Source organism: Fukomys damarensis, unplaced genomic scaffold (genome assembly GCF_012274545.1).
Source record: "Fukomys damarensis isolate Sample0158 unplaced genomic scaffold, DMR_v1.0_HiC HiC_scaffold_25, whole genome shotgun sequence".
Taxonomy (NCBI): Eukaryota; Metazoa; Chordata; class Mammalia; order Rodentia; family Bathyergidae; genus Fukomys; species Fukomys damarensis.
In genome coordinates, this window is record NW_022900937.1 from 15,392,232 (window position 1) to 15,419,100 (window position 26,869).

General features: G+C 45.0%; 1 protein-coding gene across 2 annotated transcripts in view; it reads left to right on the forward strand.

Moving 5' to 3' along the window:
- The window catches only part of Aph1b (aph-1 homolog B, gamma-secretase subunit), a 121,152-nt gene extending 95,121 nt beyond the window's left edge, over positions 1 to 26,031 (forward strand). Inside the window, exon 7 of one of the 2 annotated variants that reach the window (XR_783677.3) lies at positions 25,924 to 26,003. Coding sequence is in view for 1 of the 2 variants with exons in the window: in XM_010641201.3 (XP_010639503.1) it covers positions 25,924 to 25,927 (4 nt within the window). In the remaining variant the exon portion in view is untranslated. Of the gene's footprint in view, positions 1 to 25,923 lie in introns of both variants that reach the window. The other variant, XM_010641201.3, reaches the window with a different exon arrangement.
- Positions 26,032 to 26,869: the final 838 nt, after the last annotated feature.

Genomic DNA, 26,869 nt, shown 5'->3' on the forward strand with positions numbered 1-26,869 from the left:
TTTTTTTTTTTTTTTTTTTTTTTTTTTTGTGCCAGGTATGGAATTCAGGACCTTGCGCTTGTGAGGCAGGTGCAGTGCCATTGAGCTAAATCCCGGGCCCCATGCACTGTACTTATTGATGAGAGGCACAATCTGACAGTTTTGGCAATCAAATAATGATCAGCAGGGACATGGCTGTGTCTTCCTCTCCACATCCATGGGGTCAGGGAGGGTCCCTGCCCTCTGATCAACTCATTGAGCATCTGCCAAAAGGTGTTACAAGAACTTGTGAACTCAGAGCTTCGGCAAAGGAGCAGGGGACTGTGAACCCTACCCACTAGATCTTTGTTATATTAATGAGCACTGCTTTGCCCAAGGAGAGGGAAGGAGGAGGGAATCAGACAGAGGAACAGAGAGGCAGGACAGGAAAGAAAGAAGGAAAAGGCCATCGACATCTTTTGACTGGGCAGTGGGCAGGACAACCTCCAAGCCAAGACTCATGCGGCCCCACTGATCTTCGTGCCAGCACCCATCTCTGAAAATACAGTTTTGTAGCTTTCTTTACATCTGCGCTTTGCCTTAGCAATGGCAGGGACTCATAACCTCTGCATGAACCCTAGCCACCCTACTCAGTTTCAGGCAGGATCCGTTGCAGGACTGTGTGACCTGAAGGAAAGAATGCCTGAATGACTTGTGGCTATGCCAGGCAACAGCTCTAGGAGCTGATCAAGCCCTGTACGTGCTTCTGTTTTCTGATCAATATGCCAGAATAAAAACAGTCTAACCCAAACAAGGTGGGGGCCATATACGTGTAAAAGTGCTTTGGGGAAAAAAAACAGCTCTTGACCTACAGACGACGTCACTCCTAAGAGTAGACTTAAAATGATGTGAGTCTGATCTCAGTGATGGTTTACTAATCGAAGAAAATGAAAACTGGATTCCAACAAGAGATATGAATTCTCACCCCACTCCTGCCACTGGTTACCATGCTTTCTCTGGTCCTGTTACTTAGCTACTGAATCCTTCAGCTGCTGCTTTTGTTGAATAAGAAATAATGGCTCTTCTCCGGCACTTTGTTTTGTTTTGTTTTTGTTTTTTGAGACTGGCTCTTGCTATATAGCTCAGGCTGGTCTTGAACTCACTCTGTAGCCCAAGCTGGCTTCGAACTCCCAGTGATCCTCCTGCCTCAGCCTCCCACATGCTGGGATTACAGATGTGCAGCACCATGCCTAGCCCACCCCAGGACTTTTAATTAATCATTTTTTAAAAGATGAAAATTCAACACTCTGTGCACAGGGAAAGTTACCATTTTAAGGATGCCATACAACCTTGATGCAATACATTTTACCTCTTTCTTGGTAAATCATTTGAAAAACCATGGTAAGCTGACACCAAGCCCACGTAGGAGGTATAACTGTACTGTAAGGTTTCTTGCAGCCATCTCTCATTTCCCACCTGCTGGCTGACTCCATTGCCCCCAAACCTCAAGGATTTGGTCCAGATCCTGTTCTTGGTCTTAGCCTGAATTGCTGTCCTTTTTCACCCATCTTCTAAACCACAGTAATCACAGACAGCATTCCAACAAGCTCACAAGTACAACAGAAACTGAATAGTCTTAATATCTAATCTGACAACTTTTACCATGCATCAGGTAGCCAGAAAGGTTTAAGGGAAAGAGCTTTGGCATCACATGAACTTGGGTTTTGAAACTCAGCTCTGTTACTCACTACCCAGTGTGATCCTGGGCAAGTTTACCTCCTGTCTGAGAAACAGCTCCTGGTCAGAGATGAGACCCACTGAGTAGTAACAGAAGAAGCTGGGCTCATGCAGGACTTAGTACAGTGGCCCATAATAAGCATTGTGCAAATGGTAGCTCTCACAATAGAAGGGACCTGACTGACAGTAGGAACTGTTTAATCCCATTTTTCCAATTCTAGGTTGGGTACCCCCATCAACTTCCATGAACCCTTAAAGAGGGATGGCCAAAGAATTCAGATGTTGCTTTCCCACCATTCCACACATTGGCCTCTCAAAGAATGTAGCTGTGGTCCTCACAACCTAGTCTTCCTGTTTAAGAATGTCACTTTGTCATCACAAACCCGATCTTCCTACTGAAGCAAGATGCCTTCTGAACAAGTAGACTCAGAAACACTTTGCCACAGGTAATGCCTGGTCAGTGGGATTTTGGAGCTGGGAAATATCCCTGTGTTCAGAGTGGCCGCACACTCTTGGAAAAGAGGTAATTTCCCCTTATTTGGACCCTCTAGAGTTCTGTAATCGCAAGAATTTATTGAGGTGACCCTCCATTTCAGGGGCTTGCCAAGAAAACTGGCACGGGAGCCCCAGTTGCTGGCATGTTCGTTTCCATTTGTCCCCGCTGGGTAGAGGGTACCAGGAACACACAGTGTGATTCTTCTCTCCCAGCTGGAGTTGTCTTGCTTAGGCTTTGGTGCCTGACGAAGGGCTCTGTGGGCTGGGAGCTAGGTGCAGTTGCCATCGCTGGTTTCTTGGCCTGGATAGGTGAGGGCAACTCAGTGAGCTTTCTCCAATCCGTCAAATTCAGTTTCCTCTCTGGCAAAGAGGCCAGCCTTGACTGGGACCCAGCTTCTTCTCCAGCCCTGGGAAGAGAAAGGTACAGCTGGTGGCTGGCTGAGCCCAGGGGCAGCCAAGGTTTCATAGTTTTCCCAGCCAGGGCAGTGAGCCATGCCCCAGAGAGACACGCGTGACCTCACCTCAGGAGCTGCTCTTTGTGTCCACTCCACTTGAAATAAGACTTCGGGGTGCACTCTTCAGTGTTGCATCTGGATCACTTCTGCCTGCGTCTCAGTTGTTGTTGTTGTGTGTGTGTGTGTGTGTGTGTGTGTGTACTTTTTTGTTTTGTTTTGTTTGGTACCCAGGGATCGAACTCGGGACCTTGCACTTATGAGGCAGGTGGTGGCACCACTGAGCTAAATCTCCAGTCCTGTTTTAGTTTTTTAATGCTGCTATGCAAAGCTTGGTTTTGACATTAAATATCTCTGTTTACTACCCAGGATTTTGTGGGTTATAGAGATGATGACAAGATAGAGTTCTTAAAGAATGTTTAATCAGAAAATTAGAACTCAAGAAACCTGGGCTCTCTCTGCCAATTATATTCCTCATGGGGGGATGGGGTAGAAGAAATATCATTTAATGGTAGGGTATGTGCTACTTAATCCCAATGAAAATGTGTCAAATTCTTTTGCAATATTTAGAACATACATCATAACCACTTAACTACAAAGTGGATTGGTGTTTGTAACTAGAGAATTGTTTGGTGGTGGTGGAAGAATCAGAAGTATGGTAAGGAATCTCTCTGGGTTCATCTTACCTCTGTGAGAAAACAACAACGACAAAAACAAGTTAACGCAGGGCAAATTCGTAGAAAAGAAATCAGTTGAGAGAAGAGGAATGGGAAAAGTCCCACCAGAACAGCTCTCCGACTGATGGTCAGCAGAAGAGGAAGAATTAGAACTGGAGAGGGGACAGAGGAGAGGTATGGTAGGAAAGAGAGGAGAGGAAAAGGAACTAACTCTAGGGCTCCAGGTTCTCCTTGGGAGTGGAAGTAGGCGTGGGATTCAAGGCTAAGACAACGTAGCGACTTACAACCATTCAGCAGAGTCTGATGCTGGACAAAGTTACCTCTGGTTAAGAATAGAAAGTGAACTCTCAGTGTTGAAGTGGTACAAGGAAGCATCTTAGCCAAGCGATTTTCACAAAGTTATTTTGAGGAGCTTTAAAAATCTATCCTACTTGACAGTAACTCTTCAGTCTCATGTGTCCTGTTCTTCTCATTGTCCATGTCAACAAAAAATGTACCTGGTTACTATGGAGCGAAAATACCCTCTCCTATGTACTACTGTTTATAAAACTAATATCGGGGTATAAACTCTTTTCACATGTCAGCATAATCTTTCTTAACAATTTTAACATCAACAAAAATCTTCAAACAAATTTCAAGAAGTCATCAAGTCTGGGAAGAAGCAAGCGACTTCCTCAAGATCAGAGAACTCCTGGGAGGGCTGCAGTGACACAGTCTAAAGGATCCAGACGAGTAGGTCAGCGGTTAGACGGGCAGCAAGTCGGGGTCGAGGGGGAGAGCAGCAGAAAGTGAACGCACACCAACCGCTGGCTGTGTGGGGTTGGGGTTGGGGTGGACAGGAGAGCGCCCTCTAGCGCGGGTGCCCACAGCCAAGAGCAGACGCGCAGAGGTGCCTGTTGATGAGTCCTCACTCTGAGCTCACATGCCAAACGCTGCTGCGTCCAAAGCTCTCCAAAGAAGCTTCTGGATTGATTGCTTCTAGAACTCGTCGTCAGAGCGGAAGGAACCCCACTGGGAGAAAAGGGTGGAGTCCCTGAAGGTGGACCCCTCAAGGGACCTGTACCTCCTCCTCCCATTTCCAGTCACCATCAAACACCCTCCCCAGCTTAACCCTGGCTCCCTGTTTTGCTCTCCTTATGTCTAGTTCATTTACTCATCCCCCTTCAACCCACCTCGGCCCTCAGCCTAAGGGATCAACGGGCTGTGGTCTTCTCATTCCCCAAAAGTAAGTGCTGTCCTGGGGGCTGAGGCAGAAGTCAGAGGATGAAAAACCCAGACCACTTGCAGGGATGAGTTAGAGCAGCAGGTAACCATAGTAACCTAGAACACGAGGTGTTTTTACTTGTTCCACTGGCTGTATGGTTTGGAATTTTTGGAACAGTAAATATGTTCTAAATTAAAGCAATCATGCAAATTTTTTTTCATGGAGAGAGGTGAAATTATTATCTTTTAAGAGAAAGAAAAGAAGGGCCGGGGATTTAGCGAAGTGGTTCCACCACCTCCTTTGTTAGCGCAGGGTCCAGAGTTCGTTCAATCCCTGGTACCAAAGCAAGGAAAGAAAAGAAGCCATCGACAGTGCCGGCGTAAGCAGCAGGAAGACCACACGGTGCACAAGCAAAGCCAGGCTTCGGCAACAGCTTCTGTAAACTAAGTGTGCGCGGAGTAGAGGAAGCGGGAAAAGGGTGGTGTGAAGGGAGGGAGGTGGAGGACTGAATGGTAAGAGAAAAGCTTCTTAAAAACGTATTTCTTATTGATTCTCCTTGCCACATTGTTTTACTTTCCTGTACATATGTTTGAAACCAACTACCGTAGGAAAAAATCCGTTAGAAAAATTTGCTTTATTTTTATCTGCCAATGGTCTTATTTGAATTAACTTCAAATTATTTTTAAAAATTAGTCTTTCATGCAAACCTAAAAGCAGAAATCATTTGATTTAGATAGTCAGAATTTCCAGATTAATAGTCAAAAATTACTTGAAAACAAATTTGGGGATAATAAAGGTTAATCAGAACTCTATAAATATGGTATGGTTACTATACAGATTAAAACTGTAGCAAAATATATGCTTAATATTTCTGAACTGTGTTAATTTTCTGCTGTGTTTCATCTTGCCAAAACAGTGTTAAGAATGCATCTTTACAGGGCTAATTGGTCATGGAAATAATCTGGTAATGGACTACATAGGATGTTCATAATGAAGCCATATGTTTATCTGGATTTAAAAATTTTGAGCAATGGCAGGCATGGTGGCACATGCCTCAGGAGGCTGAGGCGGGAGGATCGCTGTGAGACCAGCCTGGGCTACATAGTGAGTTCCAGAAAAGTCTCAACTACATAGTAAGACCCTGTCTCAAAATCCCCCTCCACAATTTAAACAATCATTTACTATTCATTCTGCTTTACCTTGAAGAACTGTAGACATATTTTAGTTATACAAATCAGTAAGATCTTATTTATAGCCAGAAATATTCCATTGAAATGTTATGCTGTAATGTGGGACAATGCAAACGTTTTTCATGGTTTCTATCAAAGTGAAATAAAATATAATTCTGAAAAAAAAAAAAAAAAACAGTGGAGCGAACATGCAGAGTAGGCAAGAGTGGAAGAAGTCCCTAAAGTTTGTAAAACTTGAGGCTAATTAGGAGAACAAGCAAATGTTCCCAATGCAGAGAAGCTGGAAAATAAGCAGAAAGAGCTGCTGGGGGTGCTGTACTGCAGGGGAGCCAGTTTGGATGTGGGGGAAGTGCCAGGGACTGGGCCCAGAGCTCGCCCCGAGCCACATTCCCGGCCTCCTTTTTATCATTCTGAGACATAAGTAGCTCACTGAGCTGTCCAGGCTGGGCTCCAATTTACAACCATCTTGCCTCAGCCTGTCAGCGGTGCTAGGATTACTGGTGAGCACACCCAGTTAACTGGTATGGATTTTGTAAGCTTTTTATCAGAGAATTTGCCCAAACACATATAAAAGTAGAGAGTATCATAATCACCCCCAGGTACCCATCACCCAGCTTCAGCAACCATCAATTACGACTAATCTTGTTTCATCTATAGCCACTTTGACCCAACACCCCTTCCCCGTGTTATCCTGAAACAGCTTTAAGACATCACACAATTTTGGTGGTTCTCAAACTTTTGCAAGTGTCAGAATCTCCCAGAAGACTTGTTCAGACACCAGTCCCTGGATCCATTCTAGACGCCCTGACTTGGGGGCTGAGAATCTGTATTTCTAGCAAGTTTTCTGATGACATCAGTGCTGCTGATCCAAGACCTTACCTTGAGAATCACTGTATTTCCCTTGTGCAAACACAATCTCAGTGTCACCATCAGCACACCCCAAATCTATAATTATTTAATATCATCTTCCCAGATGTTCGCTAGGTGATTTTATTAACACTTTGTTTAAACTGTAATGTAAAAATCACAATACTGCAATTAGCTACTATGTCCCCCTAGATTCTTTTTATCTATAGGTAAGATTTGAATTAGTAGTGTGAGAAATAGTTCAAGCAGTAGTTCAGAGAGGTATGCAGATATGAACCATGAAAGAGCACAGTCTTGGAGTTGGGACCCAGCTGTACTACTTTCCAACCAGGGGACACTGACAACTCATTTTAGTACTTTGAGTCTCACTTTCCTAATTTGTGAAATGAAGAAAATAAAGAGGCTGAGAACAGTGATGCATACCAGTAATCCCAGCACTCAGGAGGCTGAGGCGGGAGTATTTCTGTGAGTTCGAGACCAGCCTGGGCTACACAGTGAGTTCCAGGTCAGTCTCAACTACATAGTGAGAAGCAGAAGGAGAAGGAAGGAGGGGAAGGAGGGGAAGGAAGGGAGGAGGAAGAATAGGAGGAGGAGGCAGACAGTAAGTCCATGTCATGGATTACTTGTGGGAATTAGGTAAAAAATTAAGCCTGTGGTTTGGAATCACATACAGCACAGGGGTAAGGAATGGGAAGACATGGGTTCATAAATCTGGCTCTGCCATTTAGAAATCTGTGGCCCCAGGCAAGTACTTCATGTCTCTAGACTTCAGTTTCCTAATCGATAAAACTGGAATAGTACCTAATGGATAGGCTTGTGAGGCGAGCAAATGGGCATCAACATCTTCTGAGATAAGCAGTCAAATTTTTTGTTATTATGAAAATACCTGTTCCGGTTATTGTTAGAAACAATGAATGTCACCTTTCTCTCTTAGGAATGTCTTCTTAGCATCTCAGTTTGCAAGCGGGTAGATGGCTTGGGAGATGACAAACCAGGGATGTGAATCTATGTTTTCTCTTCTAATTTTTATTTATTTATTTTTTGGTACCGGGGATTGAACTTGGGACCTTGCGCTTGCAAAGCAGGCGGCGGAACCACTGAGCTACTACATCCCCAGTCCAACATTTTAAATATGTCTCTACATCTGTGTTTGTTTTGTAGAGTTCCCTTTGGCATTTATACCTTTATTTCCCTGAAGTTCACGTTTGTTTATGGTGTCAGGTATTAAGGATCCTACGTGATTTTCTTATGAAGTGAGCCAGTTTTCCCCTACACTATCTACGAAGCAACCCATGTTTTGTCATTGTTTTTTTTCCTGTATATTAGGCATGCACACACCCACAGTCACACACACATAAATGCGCACACGTACACCTCTGAGCACCCTGGTTTTACTTACGTGCTTCTGTCCCAGTGCCCTAATGTTTTATTATATAGCATTGGGTGTACTTTGGCAAGTCCTACCCCTGTTCTTTGTTCAAAATTGACTGCACTAATTGTGGACCCTGGTTTTTTTCTTTCATGTAAATTTGGGATATGTTCTTCTATCTTCACATGTTCAGTGGAATATCTCTTTGTTATTTAAGTCTTATATCCCTTAGTGGTATCACATTTTTCTCCAAAAATTTTTAGATTTTTTTCTTAAGTTGATTCTTAGGTACTTTGTTGTTGTTGTTGTTGCTCTTGTAAAGGTTGTCTTATTTCCTGTCATGTTCTCTGGTTGAATATTGCTGAGGAAGAAGAATGGTACTGATTTTTTGAAGTAGATCTGGTTCCAGATGTCCTGTTTACTTCCAAAAGTTTTCCTGTTCATTCTGTGGTTTATGTAGCTAATCGGATCATCTATAAATAACACTTTTGTTGAAATCCTGAACCACTGCTTTCTTTCCTTTTCTTGTCTTATCACGTCATCTAGGGCCTCCAGCACTACGCTGAGTAGTAGCGGTTCTCGGAAGGAATGCGGCTCTTTCTGCACCTCACATCTCTTTCTCATACCCAGAAAGTCAGCCTGTTCTGAGGCCCAGTCAAACTCCATCTTCTGCTGGTGCGGGACTGGTTCTTTTGTCTCATCTTGCAGCAGAGCAGAGGTTGACTATAATCTGCCCATGGAAATATGGGACAGAAAGGAGCCCAAGACAGAAGCTTTTGCACACGTGGCCCTTGGCCTCTTCCTCTGTGGTCTGCAATGACACACACAGACCTGGAACCCAACCAATCTTGTCCTTCTAGACTTTATATTTGGTAGATACTGTTATTAAATTTTCCCATAAATAAGTTAGCCATGTTGGAAAGACATAAAAAAAGGTAAATCAATACACTAAAATAAAATTAATGTTTCTGGGTTCCTTTTTTTGAGCGATATACAGCAGTTTCTTCTATGGCTTTTGTTTTGGTTTTTGTATTTTTGATACCAGGGATAGAACTCAGGACCTTGTGGTTGCAAGACAGGTGGTGGCATTACTGAGCTAAATCCCTGGTCCTGTGGGTTTATTTTTTTGCTTCCCTGGGCAGTAGGTCAAGCAGATGTTATTTTGATAAACCTGACTGTTAACCTCTCTGTGTCCTCACCCCTGGAGAACACCTTTTATACTGATGCCACCCTGGCCATGTAACTTGCCTCAGCCTGTGGGACAAGAACAAGTATAGGTGATGTAAGAAAAAAATTAAAAGCATTTGCACATCAGAACCTGCCTCTTCTGCTGCTCCTTAGTACCTCACCATAGTGAAGCCACCATGTGCAGCCTGGGGTGGGTTGCTGGAGGACAGAAGATCACACGGACCAGAAATAGTCTGTCCCCAGCTCAATCCTCTGGGTAGATGAGTGAGACCAGCCAATTCCAGCTGACAGGTTGGCCATGCCAACCTACATCAGAAGTACCAAAATACCCACAGAGTCATGAAAAATAAGTTTTGTTTTCAGCCACTGAGTTTGGGGTGATTTGTTACACAGAACAACCTAACGTATACTTCCCAAAAAAGCCCAATCAGGATAGACTCAGAATGTCCCGGTCCCTGGGTACATACATGTTCAATTCCTCTCCTCCTCTGCTATTCAGAGGTCAGATGTAGGTGTGCAAAACTTAAGATTGCTTCTTTGGATTTTAGGTGTAATTTCTCAAGGAAAAGCTCATGACCTATTTCCCAGCTGGCTCCGTACAGTGTTTTATTCATTAAATGTTTCCAGTGAGGGAGATTCCTTTTCTGAAGAGACACTAAACCTTAGCTTTTCTCACAGAGATGGAAGGGAAAGCTACCTTTGCTATATATGACCACAGTTTATACAAGGCACAGGTGTTTCTAGTTACAAAGATTTTAGGCCAACAGACTTTTCAAGGAGATAGAACTGAGCAGGCCGGAAAAGAGGGAGCTGTGTTTTATTCAAGTTTTGGTCCTGATGGTCCAGACCAGAGTCTTGCAGAGCTTCAGGGCTGCTGCACAACTTCTCGGAGGATCATTTGTGTTGATGTCTATGTGAACAAGGCCCTCCTGGAGTTGTTGTGCAGTGCATAACTTACACATCTGTGCATGGAACCCCTGCCTAGCATGTGTGTGTGTGTGTGTGTGTGTGTGTGTGTGTGTGTGCTGGAGAATGAACCCTGAGCCTTCACACTGAGCTACAGTCAGAGTCCAGCCCCCTTGCCTACCTTTTATTTTGAGACAGGGTCTCACTAAGTTGCTAAATCGCCCAGGCTGAGCTTGAACTTGCAATCAGTCTTCCGGCCTCAGAAAAACCAAATTAGGACAAGTATCCCTGGTGAGCGGGTTACCCGATCACTTTGTTTTTGGTGGGAAGGAAAATGCCTGAATGTCGATCAGCTGTAGGATCCGAGGAAGAAACTTTCACCCGAGTGTGCAGGTTAAAGTAGGTAAAACATGAAAACTCATTTTGGCTAAGGGTGACACCTAGTGGTGAAGGGAATTGGCTTTTCCGGGTTAGGACGGAGGACCGAGGCCCTGGGGACGGGGTCACAACTCCCATTAGAGCTAAGGCGGGTAGGACCCAGTCCCTGAGTCGGGGACCTGCGGCCCTCTGTCGCAGGGACCACAGTAAGCCAGAAATGGGGGGACGCCCTCCCCGCCGGTGAGGTGACTGTGCTGGCTGCCTGATCCTCCAATTTCCTCTTCTGCTTTCCTTTCCTTCTTTGCCCTCTGTTGCTGTTCCTCATCCCTGTTCATCCTCTTCCCCCTTTCACTATCCTCTTTGTGCTCCCCGATCCTCCCGAACTCCAGAACCACACTATCCAGCAACCACTAACCCCGGTTTAAATGCAATTTAAATTCCAATTAGTTTAAACGCAATTTAAAAGTCAACCCCTCCCGCGCCCGCGGATCCTGCCAGCCTCCTCTTCCCGCGCCGCAGGTCAGAGGCCGGCTCCTTTCTGTCCCTCCCCGCTCACGCGCCTTTATCGGGCAGTTTCTGTTTTCTGTATAATATTATGTAAACTCCTTAAGGTGACCTTGCTGTGGCGAACACAGAACTATATAATCATATCGGACAGTTTATTCAAGTCAGTGGTTCACAGCATCTTGTTTTCCACGTATAGGAACACATCAAAATAGTTTTAAACTCAAAACATCAACACATCATTTAAAACAATTACACCCCGGGCCTTTTTCTTTCTTTCTTTTTTAATCCTCAGGTTTCTACCTTTTTACCTTGTTGAGTTAACATAGCCTTAAAATTAAACAGTACATCTTTTTTAAAACTCTGAAAATACATTTTTATGCATAGAATAACTGTAAAATGATACACAAACCAGGAAACCAGTAACAGACTGGTTTGTGGCCAGACTGGAAAAGATGTGCACTTTTTTTTGTACCATGGATCGAACTCAGGACCTTGTGCTTACAAGGCAGGCAGTGGCACCCCTGAGCGAAATCTCCTGCCCTAGATTTTTATTTTTTACTGAATACCCTTTTATAGTATTTGAATATGTACTATATATGTGTATATGAAACATTTTAATTAAATTGAATTATAATTTTTCTTTTGAAATTAAAAATAATACCTGGAAAATAAATCTCTAAATCCCAAAATGTTAGTAAATTGAGCTCTCAGGAAGAACTTTTGCTTTTGTTGCTTAAGAGATGGGATCTTACTATGTTGCCCAGCTTGGCTTTGAATTTCTGGGCTCAAGCAATCCTAGTGCTTCAGCCTCTGAGTAGCTGGGGGTATGAGTATATATTACAGGTATGGCAAGAAAGAAGATAATTTTTAAATGAGCCCACATGATTTGGGTGGTGATTTATGTATTTAATGAGGTAATGTAATACACTGGGCATAGGGGTACATACCTATAATCTCAGCACTCTGGGAGGCTGAGGCAGGAGGATCCCAAGTTCCAGCTGAGCCTGGACAACTTACCAACTTAGTGAGAACCTGTCTCAAAACAAAAAATTAAAGAGGCCAAAGGATGTAGCTCCATATGAATCCCTGGGTTCAATTTCCAGTACTAAAATGAAATAAAATAGGAAATGCACGGAGATGCAGTGCTGTATTAACTTCTTTTTTTTTGAAGAGGGAAAAATTTATTTTAATTAGCTGATGGTCTCTAGAGGTTTCAGTCCCTAATAGGCTGGCTCTAAGGCAGGTTAGCTTGGCAGAGAAAAAAAAGTATGACATCCAGAAGGTAGCAAAGCATCAAGAGGACGGACCTTAACAGCATCTTTCTGCCCGTTATCTTATCCAGACTCTGTATTAACTTTTGATTTATGACCAGTGACAATTTTCCAAAGGACACAGTAGCTGAATGCCCTAGCAAGTGGCCCTTCCTGACCATTGACAGAGATTTGACTGGGAAGAGGGTCTTTCTTCAAGCCTGACCCTTTGGTGCCCACCTAAAATAGGGACCTCAGAAAATACTAAAGCCTCATGAGTCCTCCCTTCCTGGGGTGCAGCAAGTTGCCTCTCTTTCAAGAAGACCTTGAAGAATAAGGTGAAAGTGACCATTTCGCTTCCTAGCTACGTCTTCCTTATACCCCTTGAGCTTCAAGGAAGAAAAGGGACTAGATCCTGAGTTCTTGTCTGACTTCAGCACTCATTCAGCCCCAGAGCGCTTCAAATCTTGTGTTTATGCAGCTTTCAGAGCAAAGTCTTCTGTTTCTTGAAGGATTTGAGGGCCAAGATAGAATCATCCTACCTACAGGATAAGTACTAGTTACACTGCCAAGTGGAGAAGCAAGGAAACCGAGTCAGGGCACGGTAAGCTTGATGTGAGCCAGGATTTGCAGTCAGTGCCCCTGACTTCCCGTAAGGCTACACGGCATCGAAACCATGTAATCATGTGCCCAGAGTGAACTGGAGCATCTCTGTGGATTCATCTAAATAAAGCTCTGCCTGGCCCATGCCACCAAGGCAGTTGGTTTGTGGTTCATTGCAACTGTAGGCTTCCATGGTGCCAGTCTGGCCTGAGGTAGAGCATGGTCCTCCTCAGAGAACAAAGGCTCACACTCAGGCTCCTGGGGACCACGTAGGAGTCCAAGTCTAAGGGAGGCTCTCTGGTAGACAGACAGCACCCCGTCCCTCAGTACTGGCCACTGTCCTTGACCCCAAGATAGAGTGGCCTAGCAGATGGAGCTGTTGGGATCATCAGTGCTGCAAGGGCTCTTAGCATTTCTAGGCCACTGCTGCACTTCACAGAGAGAGAATCTGGGGCCCCAAGAGCCTGGAATGTTAAATGACCTTCCCAAGAGTATGTAAGGGTGAATGGCACTGGAGCCTTATGCCAGGCTTGCCAACCCAGCGGGGGATGCTTCTGCTGAACCTCCTCTCCCCCTGGCCTCTTGACTCCTGTGCACAGAGCTGGCCGGTCTGCTGGGAAGACGCGGATAACTCACAGTGTTCATTTACCAGGGAGAAGGCTCAGGATGGCTCGGTGTGATTTCAGGTCAGATGTTAAAGGACCATCTGTGCTAAAATTAGAGCTGCCTCCATAGGTGGCTGCTGGATCAGGAAAGGCGTTAATTCAAATTAGTGTATGCAAGGGGTCCAGGATTTGGCTCAGTGGTTCCGCTGCCTGCTCACAAGCGCAGGAGGCCGAGTTCGATCCCTGGTATCACAACAAAGAAAAAGAAAAATTAACATGTGCTAGGAATTAAAAACACATGTCAGATTTTGAATATTTCATGTGAAAAATGTTAACTGTCTCATTCATAATTTTATACCAATTATATGCACCATATATACCAAAAATATGTACTACGCAAAGGTAACATATGGGGTTCAATGCAATATATTATTAAAATTAATGCTATGGTTCATATCTAGATTTTTTTCCGAGAGCCTTGGGCACCTATAGGCAGGCCTAGGATTGGGCCACAGGGCCCCACAGTTAAATGACTGTTAGGAGGTGGGGTCTGGTGAGGAGAGGTAGGTCACTGTGGGCAGGATCGGAAAGCCTGTAAGTCCCTCCCTGGCTTCTCCCTCCTCTCTCTTCTTCCTGGTTGCCATGACGTGAGCAGCTGTCCCCCAGGCCAGGTCCTTCTGCCATGCCCTGCCTGCCTTGGAGGCAGCCAACTATGGACTAAAAACATGAGTGAAAAGAAACTTTTTGTCCTTTAAGTTTCTTTTTGCTGTTGTTGTTGGTTTTTGTTTTTGTTGTTTTTTTTTTTTAATGGTCTCACTATGTAGTTGAGACTGACCTGGAACTCACTGTGTAGCCCAGGCTGGTCTCGAACTCACAGTGATCCTCCTGCCTCAGCCTCCTGAGTGCTGGGATTACAGGCGTGCGCCACCACGCCGGCTCGTCCTTTAAGTTTCAAATGTTGGGTATTTTGTCCCCAAGATGAGGAAAGTGACTAAGACAATTAGTATACCTACTTCTTTTCCCTTTTTAAAATGTGACTGGTAGACTATTTAAAATCACACATGTGGCTCACATTTCATTCCAACTGGGCGACATGGAACTGCATAACTCAGAGCGTGCCTTCCGCTTTGCAGTCCGTCGTTACAGAATAATCAGTCCGTGTGCACACACAGAAGGGAGGGGGAAGGGAGAGAGAGATGGAGGGCTGAGATCAGCAGGCCAAGTGACTGTGTCCACCCTGGAGTGTTGCAAAATGGGACACAGTGATTCACTGTCCCCTTGGCCAGTCCTGATTCTTGCTGACTCGTGAGGCGGGCATCTCACTTTCCCAAGAGTAGAGTCCGGTGTTTACCTCACTCTCAGCAACATGGATAAACCTCAGGAATCTGATATTGAGTAAAGCAGGCAAGTTGCAGGCGCATACGGATGATTCGTCGTACTTACAGTTGTAAGGCTGCAAAGCTGAATAGAAAACACAGACACTCGTGGGAATGAGGGACAGGGACAATGGATCCCTTTGGGAGGGGCAGGAGGAGAATGCGATTGGAAAGGGGCTTTCGTTGTGTCTGCGATAGTTTTTCTTTAGGTAGGCGGTGGTGTGTAATGGTTTGATGTTTATTTTCTAGCCTCTGTGTACACTGGAACTGTTTCACAGTAAAAATGATTTAAGATGCATACTTATCACACACTGGCTAAGTACTAAAAGAGGCGGTGTATATTTTTGATGCGTGAGCATTTTGCTTCCCTGATACTGCTATTGCAAATTCCTACTCTTGTGTTCCATTTATCTCTTTTAAAAGCCCATTTGCATTCTGCACCCTGCTCCCGAGGAATATCCAAATTGCCTTTAAGCTCTAAGAAACTACTTTGTCTTTAAATCCGAGCACTGTAGCTGGATTTACACACTCAGAGAGACAAAGAGACTTGGGATGCTATTGTTTCACTGTTTCACTTAGGTTTCCTGCAGAACTCACCACCCCTACTCTGAGGGGCTGAAAACAAACTGACTTCCTGTTTCTCACAGTCTAGGGGGCTGGCTGGTTGTTCCCCAAGGGTCTTGGCGCCTCTGCTCTCAGCTGAGCTGGAAAATCCAACCTGGGGAAGTCGATGCGGGCTTCTCCAAGACTTCCTATGACGGCAGTCTCAGGACAGCTCTCCAGGAGAACAAAGGCAGAAGCTACGAATTCCCTCAAGGGCCAGGACCTTCAACTCCTAGGAGGTCAATTCAGCATTTCTTGGCCACAGCAGGTCACAGGGCCAACACAAGTTCAAAGGACAGGAACATAGACTCCACCTCTTTGGTGGGAGGAGCTGTTAAGACAAAAAAGAAAAAACCATAGCCAAATTAACTACCTATACATACATTCAAATATTCACTTACTGTTCAGATATTCACTTACATATGCACATAATATATGGCAAACTCAGAAAAGAGACTTCAATTCTACAACTTCTCTCAATTGACTAAAGAAAAAAAAGACATTTATTACTGAGCTATCCCTTCCATTTCAACGTAGCTGCTTAAATTCTATTTAAACCTACACAAAATTGTTGTTGTTGTTGTTCTAATGAAAGAATAAAAGAGGAGGCACCATATCTGCTAAAGACAATGATGAATCCCAGGCCTAGAAACAGTGTCCCCAGCAGGGAGCATCTGGTGCCGCTTAATGTTTACCTGTGTAAACACGGACATTGAGAACAGTAGGATCTCGTAGTTTAAAACTAACTGAGTGCCATCTATTTTTTAAACTAATTTTTGGTTGACATGGAATATTGTGTTTTGGGAAGGCAATCCAAAGGGCACAAAATAAGGCTGAGTGTGACGTAAATGAGAAAAGGGAAAGCAGCTATCACAGGCCGGCAGATGGAGGTTGTCTGCCTCTGCCTGTGTGTAGCGAGGTGTTCATTTGATGTTACTGCCACTTGCACTGAGGGAAGACATCAGGTTTGCACCACAGACAAAATATATAAGAGGGAAAGGAAGGGGTCACATGTAGATTAGGAGAAAATTGCATTTAAAAAATAAAATTAATGAAAAAGGCTCACAGTTGAGAAAAAAGACAACTGCCATAATTTTGGAAGAAACTGTTCTGGAACATCTGCTGTTGACAGAACACCGCAGCGTGGGTAGAATCTGCTTCTCACCGTTCTGGAGGCTGAAGTCTAGCACCAAGGTGCTGGCAGCTTTGGGGTCTAGAGAGGGCTTGGTCTCTGCTTCCAAGAAGGACCATGACACTAGGTCCTCTGGAGGGAAGGAAGGCGCTGTCCTCACAGAGTGGAAGCTAGAAAGGCGAAGGGCAGTCTCTTCCCAGGGCATCTAGTCACGTTCATCAGGGTGGAGCTCTTACAGCCTGATCACCTCCCGTTTATTTACACTATCGTATTGGCAAAACTTGAATTTTGGAAAGGACACATTCAAACTACAGCTCTCTCCCAACCTTACCCGTGGCGTGTGAGACCGTATTCTGTTAAAGAGCAAATGTTCCTATGGGTTGAAGGGAGGGCAGGGACAAGCAGAAAAAAATGAGAACCAAGACCACCTGTCATGTAAAGGTACAAGATCCCAATAATGAATGTAACTGTACCGTATACCTAAAATGCGCCAACAAACTCAATCAAAGAAAAAAAAAGTTTAAAAAAAAAAGAGCATATGTTCCTGGAAGTGACTTAGACACTGGGTCTCAGGAGTGGTCACTGATAGGAGCACGTGATCTTTTGAGGGGGACATAGCTGATGACTGCCACAGATTCCAGGAGCAATGAATTCGTGTCCCCCAGGACCCAGGCTGATAGCCAGGGAGGGAACCTCAGCCAGGGGAAGAAACTCTGGGTGGCAGGTGGCAGAAAAGGGTGACATCTGTATGCGCAGGAATAAAGGAAAAAGAAAAGGAAGGACCCGAGACTTCATCCTCCTGGACAAACAGCCCAAACGGGCCTGCTGATAGCAAGTCGGTTAGTCATGCTGGGTGGAGGGATTTAAGAGGCTGTGGTTGCTCTGGAGTCTTGACACCCCCCCAAAGCTCTTTGACCTTGAGTTAGTCACATGCTCTCTCTGAACTACAAGTTTGTATCTGCAGAATGGGGGCTGAGTGAAAGTGCCTGGTGTGCAAAAGGGGCTCAGTACCTAAATGTGACTCAGTGCTGAGCTCTCATGGTTCTTTGGGAGGCCGTGTAATCTCAGTTCCCGTCTCCTCCAGACCTGCCTGACATTTACACCATTAAAGCACAGGCCCTGACTTCAGGGCTGTCGGTAGGAGTGGGGAATAGTTTTCATGGTGGCCCACATCCAGTTGGCCGGAAGTGGAAAACATCAGCACGGCCCCTCCCATTGGTAAATGTCTTGTTGTCTTAAGAAACAAAGGTAGAGAAGGCCCAAGAACCTCAGTCAGTTGCCAGCTGTTGTGTGCATATTGCATTAGTATTTCACTCCAGACATAAAATCTTAAGGTAGATTTTTCCTTCCCAGGAAACCTTTAGAGATAATTTAGGTATCTGTATATCTGAGTGCTCTTTGCAGAGACAGGAGACTAGATCTGTTGAGTTTTATTTTTAAGCATGATGTAAGTACTTGCTGAATATTTACTACATTCCTACAATTGCAACTTCTTAGGTGAGATGAAGGAAGATAAAACAAAGCCTTCGCTCTTGATGAGTTTATGATGTTATAGAGGCTAAAACTTGCACACACATAATTACATTCAAGGCATAAAGTCCTAAGGTCTGCAGATCAGGTAGGAACAAGGTGAATCAGAGGTTTCAAACTACAGTAATCCCTTGGTTCACAGACACTTGAGTTTGTAAACAATTCGGTTTGCAAACAGAAGCATCCAGCAAAAATTTGCTTCTGTTCCTGAACTCCACATTAGGTGACAAAACTGGACCATGGCCAACTTCCCCAGAATCATGGAGTGAATTAAGTTTGTAAACCGAGGTACCACTGTACTGTTTCCGGGTTTTGAGGAACTGGAGTCTCCTTCTGGAGGTGGTTTCTTGGTTCTTCCTGTCCTGAGCAAAGCACTGGTCAAGACACAGAAACAGTTGCAAAGTTTTCATAAAGGTAGGAAAGGAAATAGGCTCTGCAGAGCAAGTTTGGGCCAAGGAAAAGAAGCGCATCCTATAGTGGGAGGGCGGGCCGCCATGCAAGAGAGGACACGGGCACAGACTAAGTGTGTGCTGTCTTTTTTGTATCCTCTACTCTTCAGGGTGATGTCAGCTCCAGCCGTCCTATTGAAAACCTGCGGGAGTCCTCATGGGAAGTCCGCACGCAGGGCTTTGGGTACCGTTCTGCATATGAGTCTTGGGAGTTTGTGATTAACAGGTCACGCCTACTTCTCCAGCCAGCTTTGCCGCACCCTAATCTGTCTCAGGGCTCTTTCTAGGAGATTTTTTTTATTACATTGGCAACATTTTAATAAAATTAACATACTAGTAAGTAGTGATTTTCCTTTCTCTGTGTTTTCTTACACATCCTTATCTATACATTTATGTGCTATTATAGTATAGTCACAATAAATTTTGTATTTTCCTAAGCACTATGCTACAAGCGTATACTTTTACTAGATAGTATTCATTATCATAATTTCCATCTGTTGGTGAGATAATTTCCCTTAGAGTTCCCTGCCATGAGGTGGGTAAGTTACTTTCAGCCTCTTCCCAGTTAAAAATTATAATGTAAAGGTTATCTTTGTGCATGTAGTTTTTTTTTTTTCTTCTTCTTCTTCTTGAGTATTATTTTGTTTAGCTCAGCTCTGCAAACTAGGATTGATGGGGGCCCAAATGGCATGAACATTTCTGTCTCTTTTGAAATATATTATTCCATTATTTCACCAAAAGGTTGGGCCCAAGGAGTAGGCAGGCTCTCCACACAGAACCAGTAGGATACGTAGTGATACATAGGAGAGGTTTATGATGAGAGATTGGCTGTCCTGGAGCCTGAGAAGCACCACAACCTTCCATCTGCAAGCTGGAGGCCCAGGAAGGCTGGTGCTATAGTTCCAGTCTGTGTCCAGGGTCCAGGGAACCAAGACTGCTGATGTCTGAGGGCAAGAGGGGATGTCCCAACTAAGCAGGGACCAAATTCACCCTTCCACTGCCTTTTCTGTTTGGACTGTCATAGGCTGCATAGGGCCCACCTACAATGGTGAGGTGGATCTTCCTTACTCAGTCTTCGAGTTCACATGCTAATCTCTCCCAGGAACACCCTCACGGACACCCAAAAATAATATCTTACCAGCTAGCTGAGTAACCCCTGGCCCAGTCAAGCTGACACATGAAATTAACACCCCAGCTATTTACATTGTCATCAGCAATAGATGTGCCTGTTTTATCAAAACAGTATGAGCCTCAGATGGGTTGTTTTGGGTTTCCTTTCAACTTGCTGTAACTTCATAGCTTTGCTGTGATGCCTTCTTGTTATTTTCATTCACATTTCCTTCATAACTATTTTTCCATGACTTCCGGGTTGCACCTCTTCTATGACCTGCTGTTCACAACAAGAAAGCAGGATTTCCACTGGGAGTGAACCAGTGAATTTGCGCTTTGGGGGCAGCAAGTGGCCTAGTCAATTATAGAAGTGGCCTGTGTGCAGCATATTAAGGAAAATACAGACTGTTTTGGACTGAGACATAGAATAGACAAAGAGAATTGTGGAGGTTGTGCTACTAGAAAGGAAAATTGATGCCATTGTTTGCAAAGGTTTGTTCTTAGTCCTTTAGAGATTTTTAGTCTAATGTGTGCAATACTCCTCATAGGAATGCACAGGAGAGTGGCCCGTCTGTCCCTTTTAAGGCTGATGAATCTATGAGAACAGTCATCAAGAAGAGCCAGCTCCCAATGACCCGTCACTTCCAGCCAGTGCAGCTTTACTTCTTTACCTCCTAGAGTCTGTTCATTTCCAAGGTGGCTGCCCCGCCCAGCTCCTGCCCCACCTGACTCCTGCCCACTTGCTCTACTTCCTGTCTTTAGTTCCATGTTCCTGAACTCCTGGCCCATCCTCAGATGCCATCCAACACTTGTTCTCATGCATGACTCTGTCAACTGACTCTAGCCCGTGGCCCAACATCGATTCAGAGCCTTGGACTCAGGTCCTACACTCTTCTTGGCTCTGGGTGCTTTGTCTTCTAGAAGGGTTAAGAAACAAAAGAGCTGGGAAGGAGGCGTCCAGTGTCTTTCCTCCTCTACCAGGAAAAAGGAGGACAGCCTGATACAGTACCCTAGAGGACAGGGGCATGTTGACCTTTGAGAAAACACCTCGCCTTGGCTGCTGGGGTGGCTCCTGCCCCACAGCACTAGCAGACCTTCCGAAGAACCATTTTCTTCCAGCATCTCCTGATGAGTGCCCCAGTGCTGGTGAAAGAGGCAAAAGCAAACAGACAGCACTTTTCCTTCCCCACAGTGAGGATGTTGAGCATCTGGCTCCAAGCTCTCAGAGGCGCCCAAGTAGGGCTTCTCTGTCCAACTACAGCGGCAGAGCACAGATCCCTCTCAGACACCTGCGGGTCAAGCCACAAGTCTCCTGATGCCCAGCCATGTGCTGAGAGCGCCGGTTCCTCCGGGCCAGGCAGGTCCCAGTGGTGGCGCACACGCGCAGCAGCCTCCCCATCAGTAGGGCTCAGTGGGAGGGCCACACCCAGGGGCTTACGGTGGGGACGTGGGGTTGGCCACTTTGTTTCCCTGGAGGCACCTGCTGTGGCTTCTGCCCTTGTTAGAGGTCTTGCAGAGTGTGGTATGGCTGCATCCCAGCAGCCACTGATGAGCTACTTCCCAGGAACACAGTGCCCTGCCCAACCCACAAAGCCAATGTCATTGTCTCCAAATGGCAGTTGGGGAAGCACAGAGGGCTCTGTCTCTGGGTGTTCTGTCTCCACAGTAGGATGGTGTGAAATCGTGTCTGTGGCAGCCCTGTGTAAACAGCAGGCAGCCCCGCGAGTGTAAGGAGTGATGAGTGACTTCTGGCACAACCACACCCCTCACGGCTCTTGGTGTGAAGGGTGTCCACAGATAGTTTGACGTGCAGGAGATTGCCGGGCTTATGAGCATCGTGGTCCTGCCCTTCCTTGCTTTTCAGACAAGATGGGATTAAAGCACCTCCTCATCAGACTGGAAAGATGCCCAGCGGGGGTCTGCCATGGGCTGTGACAGTGATGTCGTGCAGATCCTGAGCTCATCCTGCCATTTACCTAGTGCATATCCTTAAAAGAGAATTTTGGCAGCTCCAAAAAGTAGAAAAACAATTTTTGATCCTGGACTAGTTTGCCCTCATATTATGAGAACAATTATTATCTTGTCTAAATTTGACAATAAAAACATCTTAGTTTCTATTTTTTATGAACTCTATCACACTAGACAGTACAGGACAAATGAAGGAAAAAACAAGCTTTGAACATTATCTTAGGGGCCAGCTAAAGGAAAAAGGAAAAGAACAATTTTATTAACATGTATTAATGTTAATAATGTTAATACACTAGATATTGCACACTTTTCATTCTAGCCTCACAAAAACATAGAGGAAAACCAATGTTTGGTTATTACAGCAATGAAAATTTTTATCTGAATTTTAAGATGAAAAGGTTTACACAGGTTTATTAATACAATAATGTTCTTTTTTTTAGTACTAGAGATTGAACTCAGAGCCATCCTACCCCTTTTTTAGTTTTTATTTTGAAACAGAATCTTGCTAAGTTGCCCATCGTGGGCTGGAACTTGTGATCTTCCTGCCTCAGCCTCCCAGAGTGCTGGGATTACAGGCATGTGCCCCTGAGCCTGGCTCAGTGCAATACTTTTGAGGGTACTTCTTTCCCCACCAAAACGGCAATTCTGGAAGATCTGTTCATCTTGTGAGTCCTGTATTTTCTCTGGCTATCTCTCACCTGCTTTTGCCTCAGCAGCCCCCCCTCCAATCCTCGGGCTAAACTGAGGGTTTGAATGGGAATCCCTGGGCCACAGCGCGTGCTGTTTCTCTCTGGTTTTGTTCCTTACTGTTGAGTCCTGGAATCATGTGTGCTAATAACCCCACCCAAACTTTTTCCTGTGCTCCCACCATCTCTTGGGAACCCTAGTGTATACTTTTGATAGGATGGATTTGGAGAAGAGTTCAAGCCCCCTGCGAGAGGGCTGGGGATCATGTGAACCAAGAATTCAGGTACCTGGAGCCTGATCTGTCCTTGGGTTCCCTTGGCTCCTTGTTCTCACTCCATGGGGAGGGGCCGGGCCAGGGGGCCCTATAAAGTAGAGGGTACAGAACAAGGATGCATCAACTTCCCTGATCTACATGTCACCTTTAACCTAGTGCCACCTGCCCACACCTGTCCATATCATTTGGGAACCCACAGGGGGTGCTTTGGCTACCCTGGGCCCAGACAATTTGTGCTACCAGTAAACATCCTGGATCCAGTGACGAACCTCAAGATGGAATTCAGAGGGTCTCCATACCTTCTCCATCTGGAAATTCTTTCTGTGATACCAGAACCTTGTCTGGTTTGTGTTTTAAGAAAAAAATTTCCCTTAAGACTGAAATGCCTAGGGCTGGGGATTTAGCTCAGTGGTGCCACCACCTGCCTTGCAAGCTCAAGGTCCTGAGTTCAATCCCCAGTACAAAAAATAGACTGAAATGCCTTGCTTTTTACCAAGGCAATATTCCATTAGAATATCTCCAAGCAACTCAAAGCAATTTTACAATCAGACAAATCAGGAGCAAGAGAGGCTGTCTGAGTTCAGGGATGGGGGAGAGGGACAAATGACATGGCAGCCAGATGTCCATTGTCAGTGCCTCCTCTGATGTAGAAGCCTCCCTCCTTGGGAAAGGCAGAGCCTGCCATGTGCCTGGCAAGTACTGGGTCTGGAATGTCTAAGACCCAGGATGAGCAAATCAGATCTTGGATTTATAAGGACCAGGATCTCCAAGAAAAAAAAAGAGAACCAATGTACAGACATTGCAGGGAGCTGGAGTTTTCTATACCGAACAGCCTCAACCTAAACAGCCTCAAATTAGTGAGCCAAACCTGTCAGTGGGAGAATGAGGATGGAGTCTCAAAACGAGAGGGAACTCATCTAAATTGGCCGCAGGCAGTCACGTTTAATGCTAGCTAAACTCTCTGAGAAGTCTGCGTATCCATGCTAAGCATGAGGGAAGTCATTAATTCAGTGCTTCTCAGCATTTGCTGCTGAAGTGCCCCTAATGACACAGCCCAGGGACCCTGCACCCAGGAGTCTGAGGCCACTGGCCCAAAGCTTCCCTGAGAATGTGCAAAATTTCTTCCAAGTTTTGTGTCTTGTTTTCAAAATGTATGCAATTGCGCATTCACTTCCATTACATTCTTGTTTGCCCAGGAAGATTCTAAGGCTGGGAATTCATTCGGATCATCAGCTATGAGGCACCTTAGATAAAGGAAAGTCTGAAGCAGGGAAGTGATCCAAATTTAGGTCCTTCTGACCAGATATTGTGACTGATCCGTCCCCTGAAAGGATGGCTTCGGTCAAGACACATGGGGACAGAGGTGGCCGATGTCTGATATAAAGGTTTCTGTTTTCATCTGGACCTCTCTTGTGTTTGCCTGAAGCCTCAGCTTGGTCTAATACCCCTTCTGGTCCTAAGAAGTCCTGGAATCAGAGGGCCGAGTCTACCTTTGTGGGAAAGGGGATCAGGAGGAGCAGCCTGGAGAAGGGGTTCCACGGCGGGACTAGTGGAAAGGAGCTGGTCATCACCTGGTAAACAAGCTACACATCTTCTGGAAAACAGAAGTCCTGGAGAGGGAAACAGAACTTCTGGAGCCAGGCAGAATGGGAGCATGGAGTACATTGCTATACTTAGGTTCTGGAAGGTCCTCCAAAGCCCCCATGGGTTGAAGGCTGCTATTGGAAGGTGGTGGGACCTTTAGGAAGTAGGGCCTAGTGAACGGAAGTGAGGTCACTAGGGCGTGGCCTTGGGGATAGTGCGATTCCAGCCACTTCCTCTCTCGCCCCAGGCTCTAAAGCAACAGTGCTAAGGAACTATATGCTGAAACCTCTAAAACAATGAGCCAAAATAAACCTTTCCTCCTTATAAGCGGACTATCCCAGGTACTGTATTTTTTACAGTTTTTTATGTTTGTTTTTTGTACCGGGGGTCAAACTTATGCTTGCGAAACAGGTGGCGGAACCACTGAGCTAAATCCCCTGCTAGTATTTTGTTGTAGTAATAGAAGGCTGACTTATGTGTGTCAAGATTGTCGTGTGTATGGTGGCTTTATGCAAACTACGAAAAAAGGGATTCTTCTGAGCAATGAATTGCAAAAGGTACCTCCTTTCTCCAGGTCTACGCCTGCTATAAGGCTGGTGTCAGTCTGCACTTGTCCCCTTGCTCTTTGTGGACTGCACAACCTGTATTTATAGAACAGTACTGTTTGGATGTTAAGGAAAAATGGTCCTTAAACGTGGAGACCTTGTAAACACCTGGGTTATAAAAATAACGTTTTCCACAAATCTTCTAGTAAAGTTGGTGCTGTAGTAGTCAGCAAGCTACAGCCACCAGACTAAATCCAGTTTGGCACCTGATTTGGTAAATAAAGCTGTACTGGAAAGCAGCCACACTTGTTTACTTTGATATTGTCATGGCTGCTGTCACAGCAATGACAAAGCTGAATCTGCAAAAGAAACCATCTAGTCTGCAAAGCCGAAGGTGTGTGCTGTCTGGCCCTTGACAGAAAGTTTGCTGAACCCTGCTGTAGAGAGAGGCATGTCATTTCCCTGTGGCTTTTGCACACCTGCTGGCAGACTGCTGCTTACTTCTAGAAGATCCCTGTATCCCAGTTTTAAAAGCTCAGACTCAGCCTATCTTTGAAAATCAGTGTCAATAAAGGAAACGTGGAATCCCTGCTATAGGTTTCACCTCACCGATGAAGAACTGAGGAGAAGGAGAGAGTAAAGTAGTTGCTCCAGTGGGCTCAGCTAGAACCCATTAACTTTTGCTTTCTTCTGCAAATGCTGTGAGGCCCTTTGAGCTGTCTCTACCGCGTCACCCTCATTCTACCCCGAGCACCAGCCATTTTCAGGCTTTAGTACAGCTCCTGTGTGGGTTTGTCCACATCTTTGATTTCTTTTCTCTTCCCTCTCCCACTCATAATTGTGCAGTTAATCTTCCTGAAGCAGAGCTGTTGCTCCTTGCCTTTGATGACTTTTCATCCCCTGCCAACAGGAGGAACTGGAACCCTAGCAGTCATCGGAATGACCTCTCGAAGTGCGGAGCCTCGCACCTCTGTTTGTCCACAGAATTCAGTGCCATGGAACTGTCTATGGAGCCCAGCTTGTGTGCTTAGAAGTCCTGGGCACACATGGTTCTGAGGCCATTTAGCTCAGTGGTGTTGCTGCCTGCCTCGCAAGCACAAGGTCCTGGGTTTGATCCCCAGTACCAAAAAAGAAAAAAGAAAAAGAATGGAAAGAACTGGGCTGCAGGAAGAGGTTCCATCTCATTCACCTGGCCTCAACCCACTCCTCCAAACTTACTCCAGATATTTTTTTTCAATTACAAATAAATGCTCTCCCTCTCTCTCTCTCTCTCTCTCAGCTAAGAGGGTCTAGGCCCCAAGCAGCTGCTGCTAGAAGCTTCCCCACCCATCATACCCAGCCCCTGCCATCCCAACGGGGAGATCAGCTACAAGACAAGAGACAAGAGCACAGGAAAAACAGGTGCTGCCTGAGTACACCGAAACTGGAGAAAGCACTCACAGACCTGAGACTTGGCAGATGAAGAAATTGTGCAGGTAAGGACTACAAACTTTCCACTTAAGTCGAGTCTTAACAGCTCTGAGCCTCAGTTTTGTCCACTATAAAATGAGAATGATTATGGTCAGTCACCCGTTGGTACCTATGGAGGAAAAGTGTAATATTTACGTATAATTTAAACTTATACTTCTTATTGCAATATAAATGTTTCACAGTTATAGTGCATTGTTTAGGAAATAATGGAAAGATAAAAATCTGTACACATTTAGTACACCTGCACTTTTTTCAAGTATCTTCAACCTGCAGTTTGTTGAGCCCACAGATTTAGGAACCATGAGTATGAAGGACAAATAGTACAATATCTTCTCACGATGACTTTGCAGAGCTTACATAGGCTAATGAAGATGAAAATGTTTTGTGTTATAAAATGCTTCACAAGCTGGGCATGGTGGCCCACATCTATAATTCTAGCACTCTGGGAGGCCGAGTCAGGAAGATCATATGTTTGAAGCCAACTTGGACAACTTAGTGAGACCCTATCTCAAAAATTTTTAAAAAGGGCTAGGGATGTGGCTCAGTGTGAAGGCCCTGGGTTAAACTCCCAGTAGAGAAAAAATAGTGCTTTTCAAATGTAAGGAATTGTTACTGGGTAATCTCGACGTTTGTTCAGGTCACTTTTTTTTTAAAGGTTGTAATGAAGCATGTAGTTTTTATATCATAAAATCCATTTTAGATGTCATAGTCACTTGTTTTTATAAATGAATACGGTTGTACAACAGTCAGTCAAT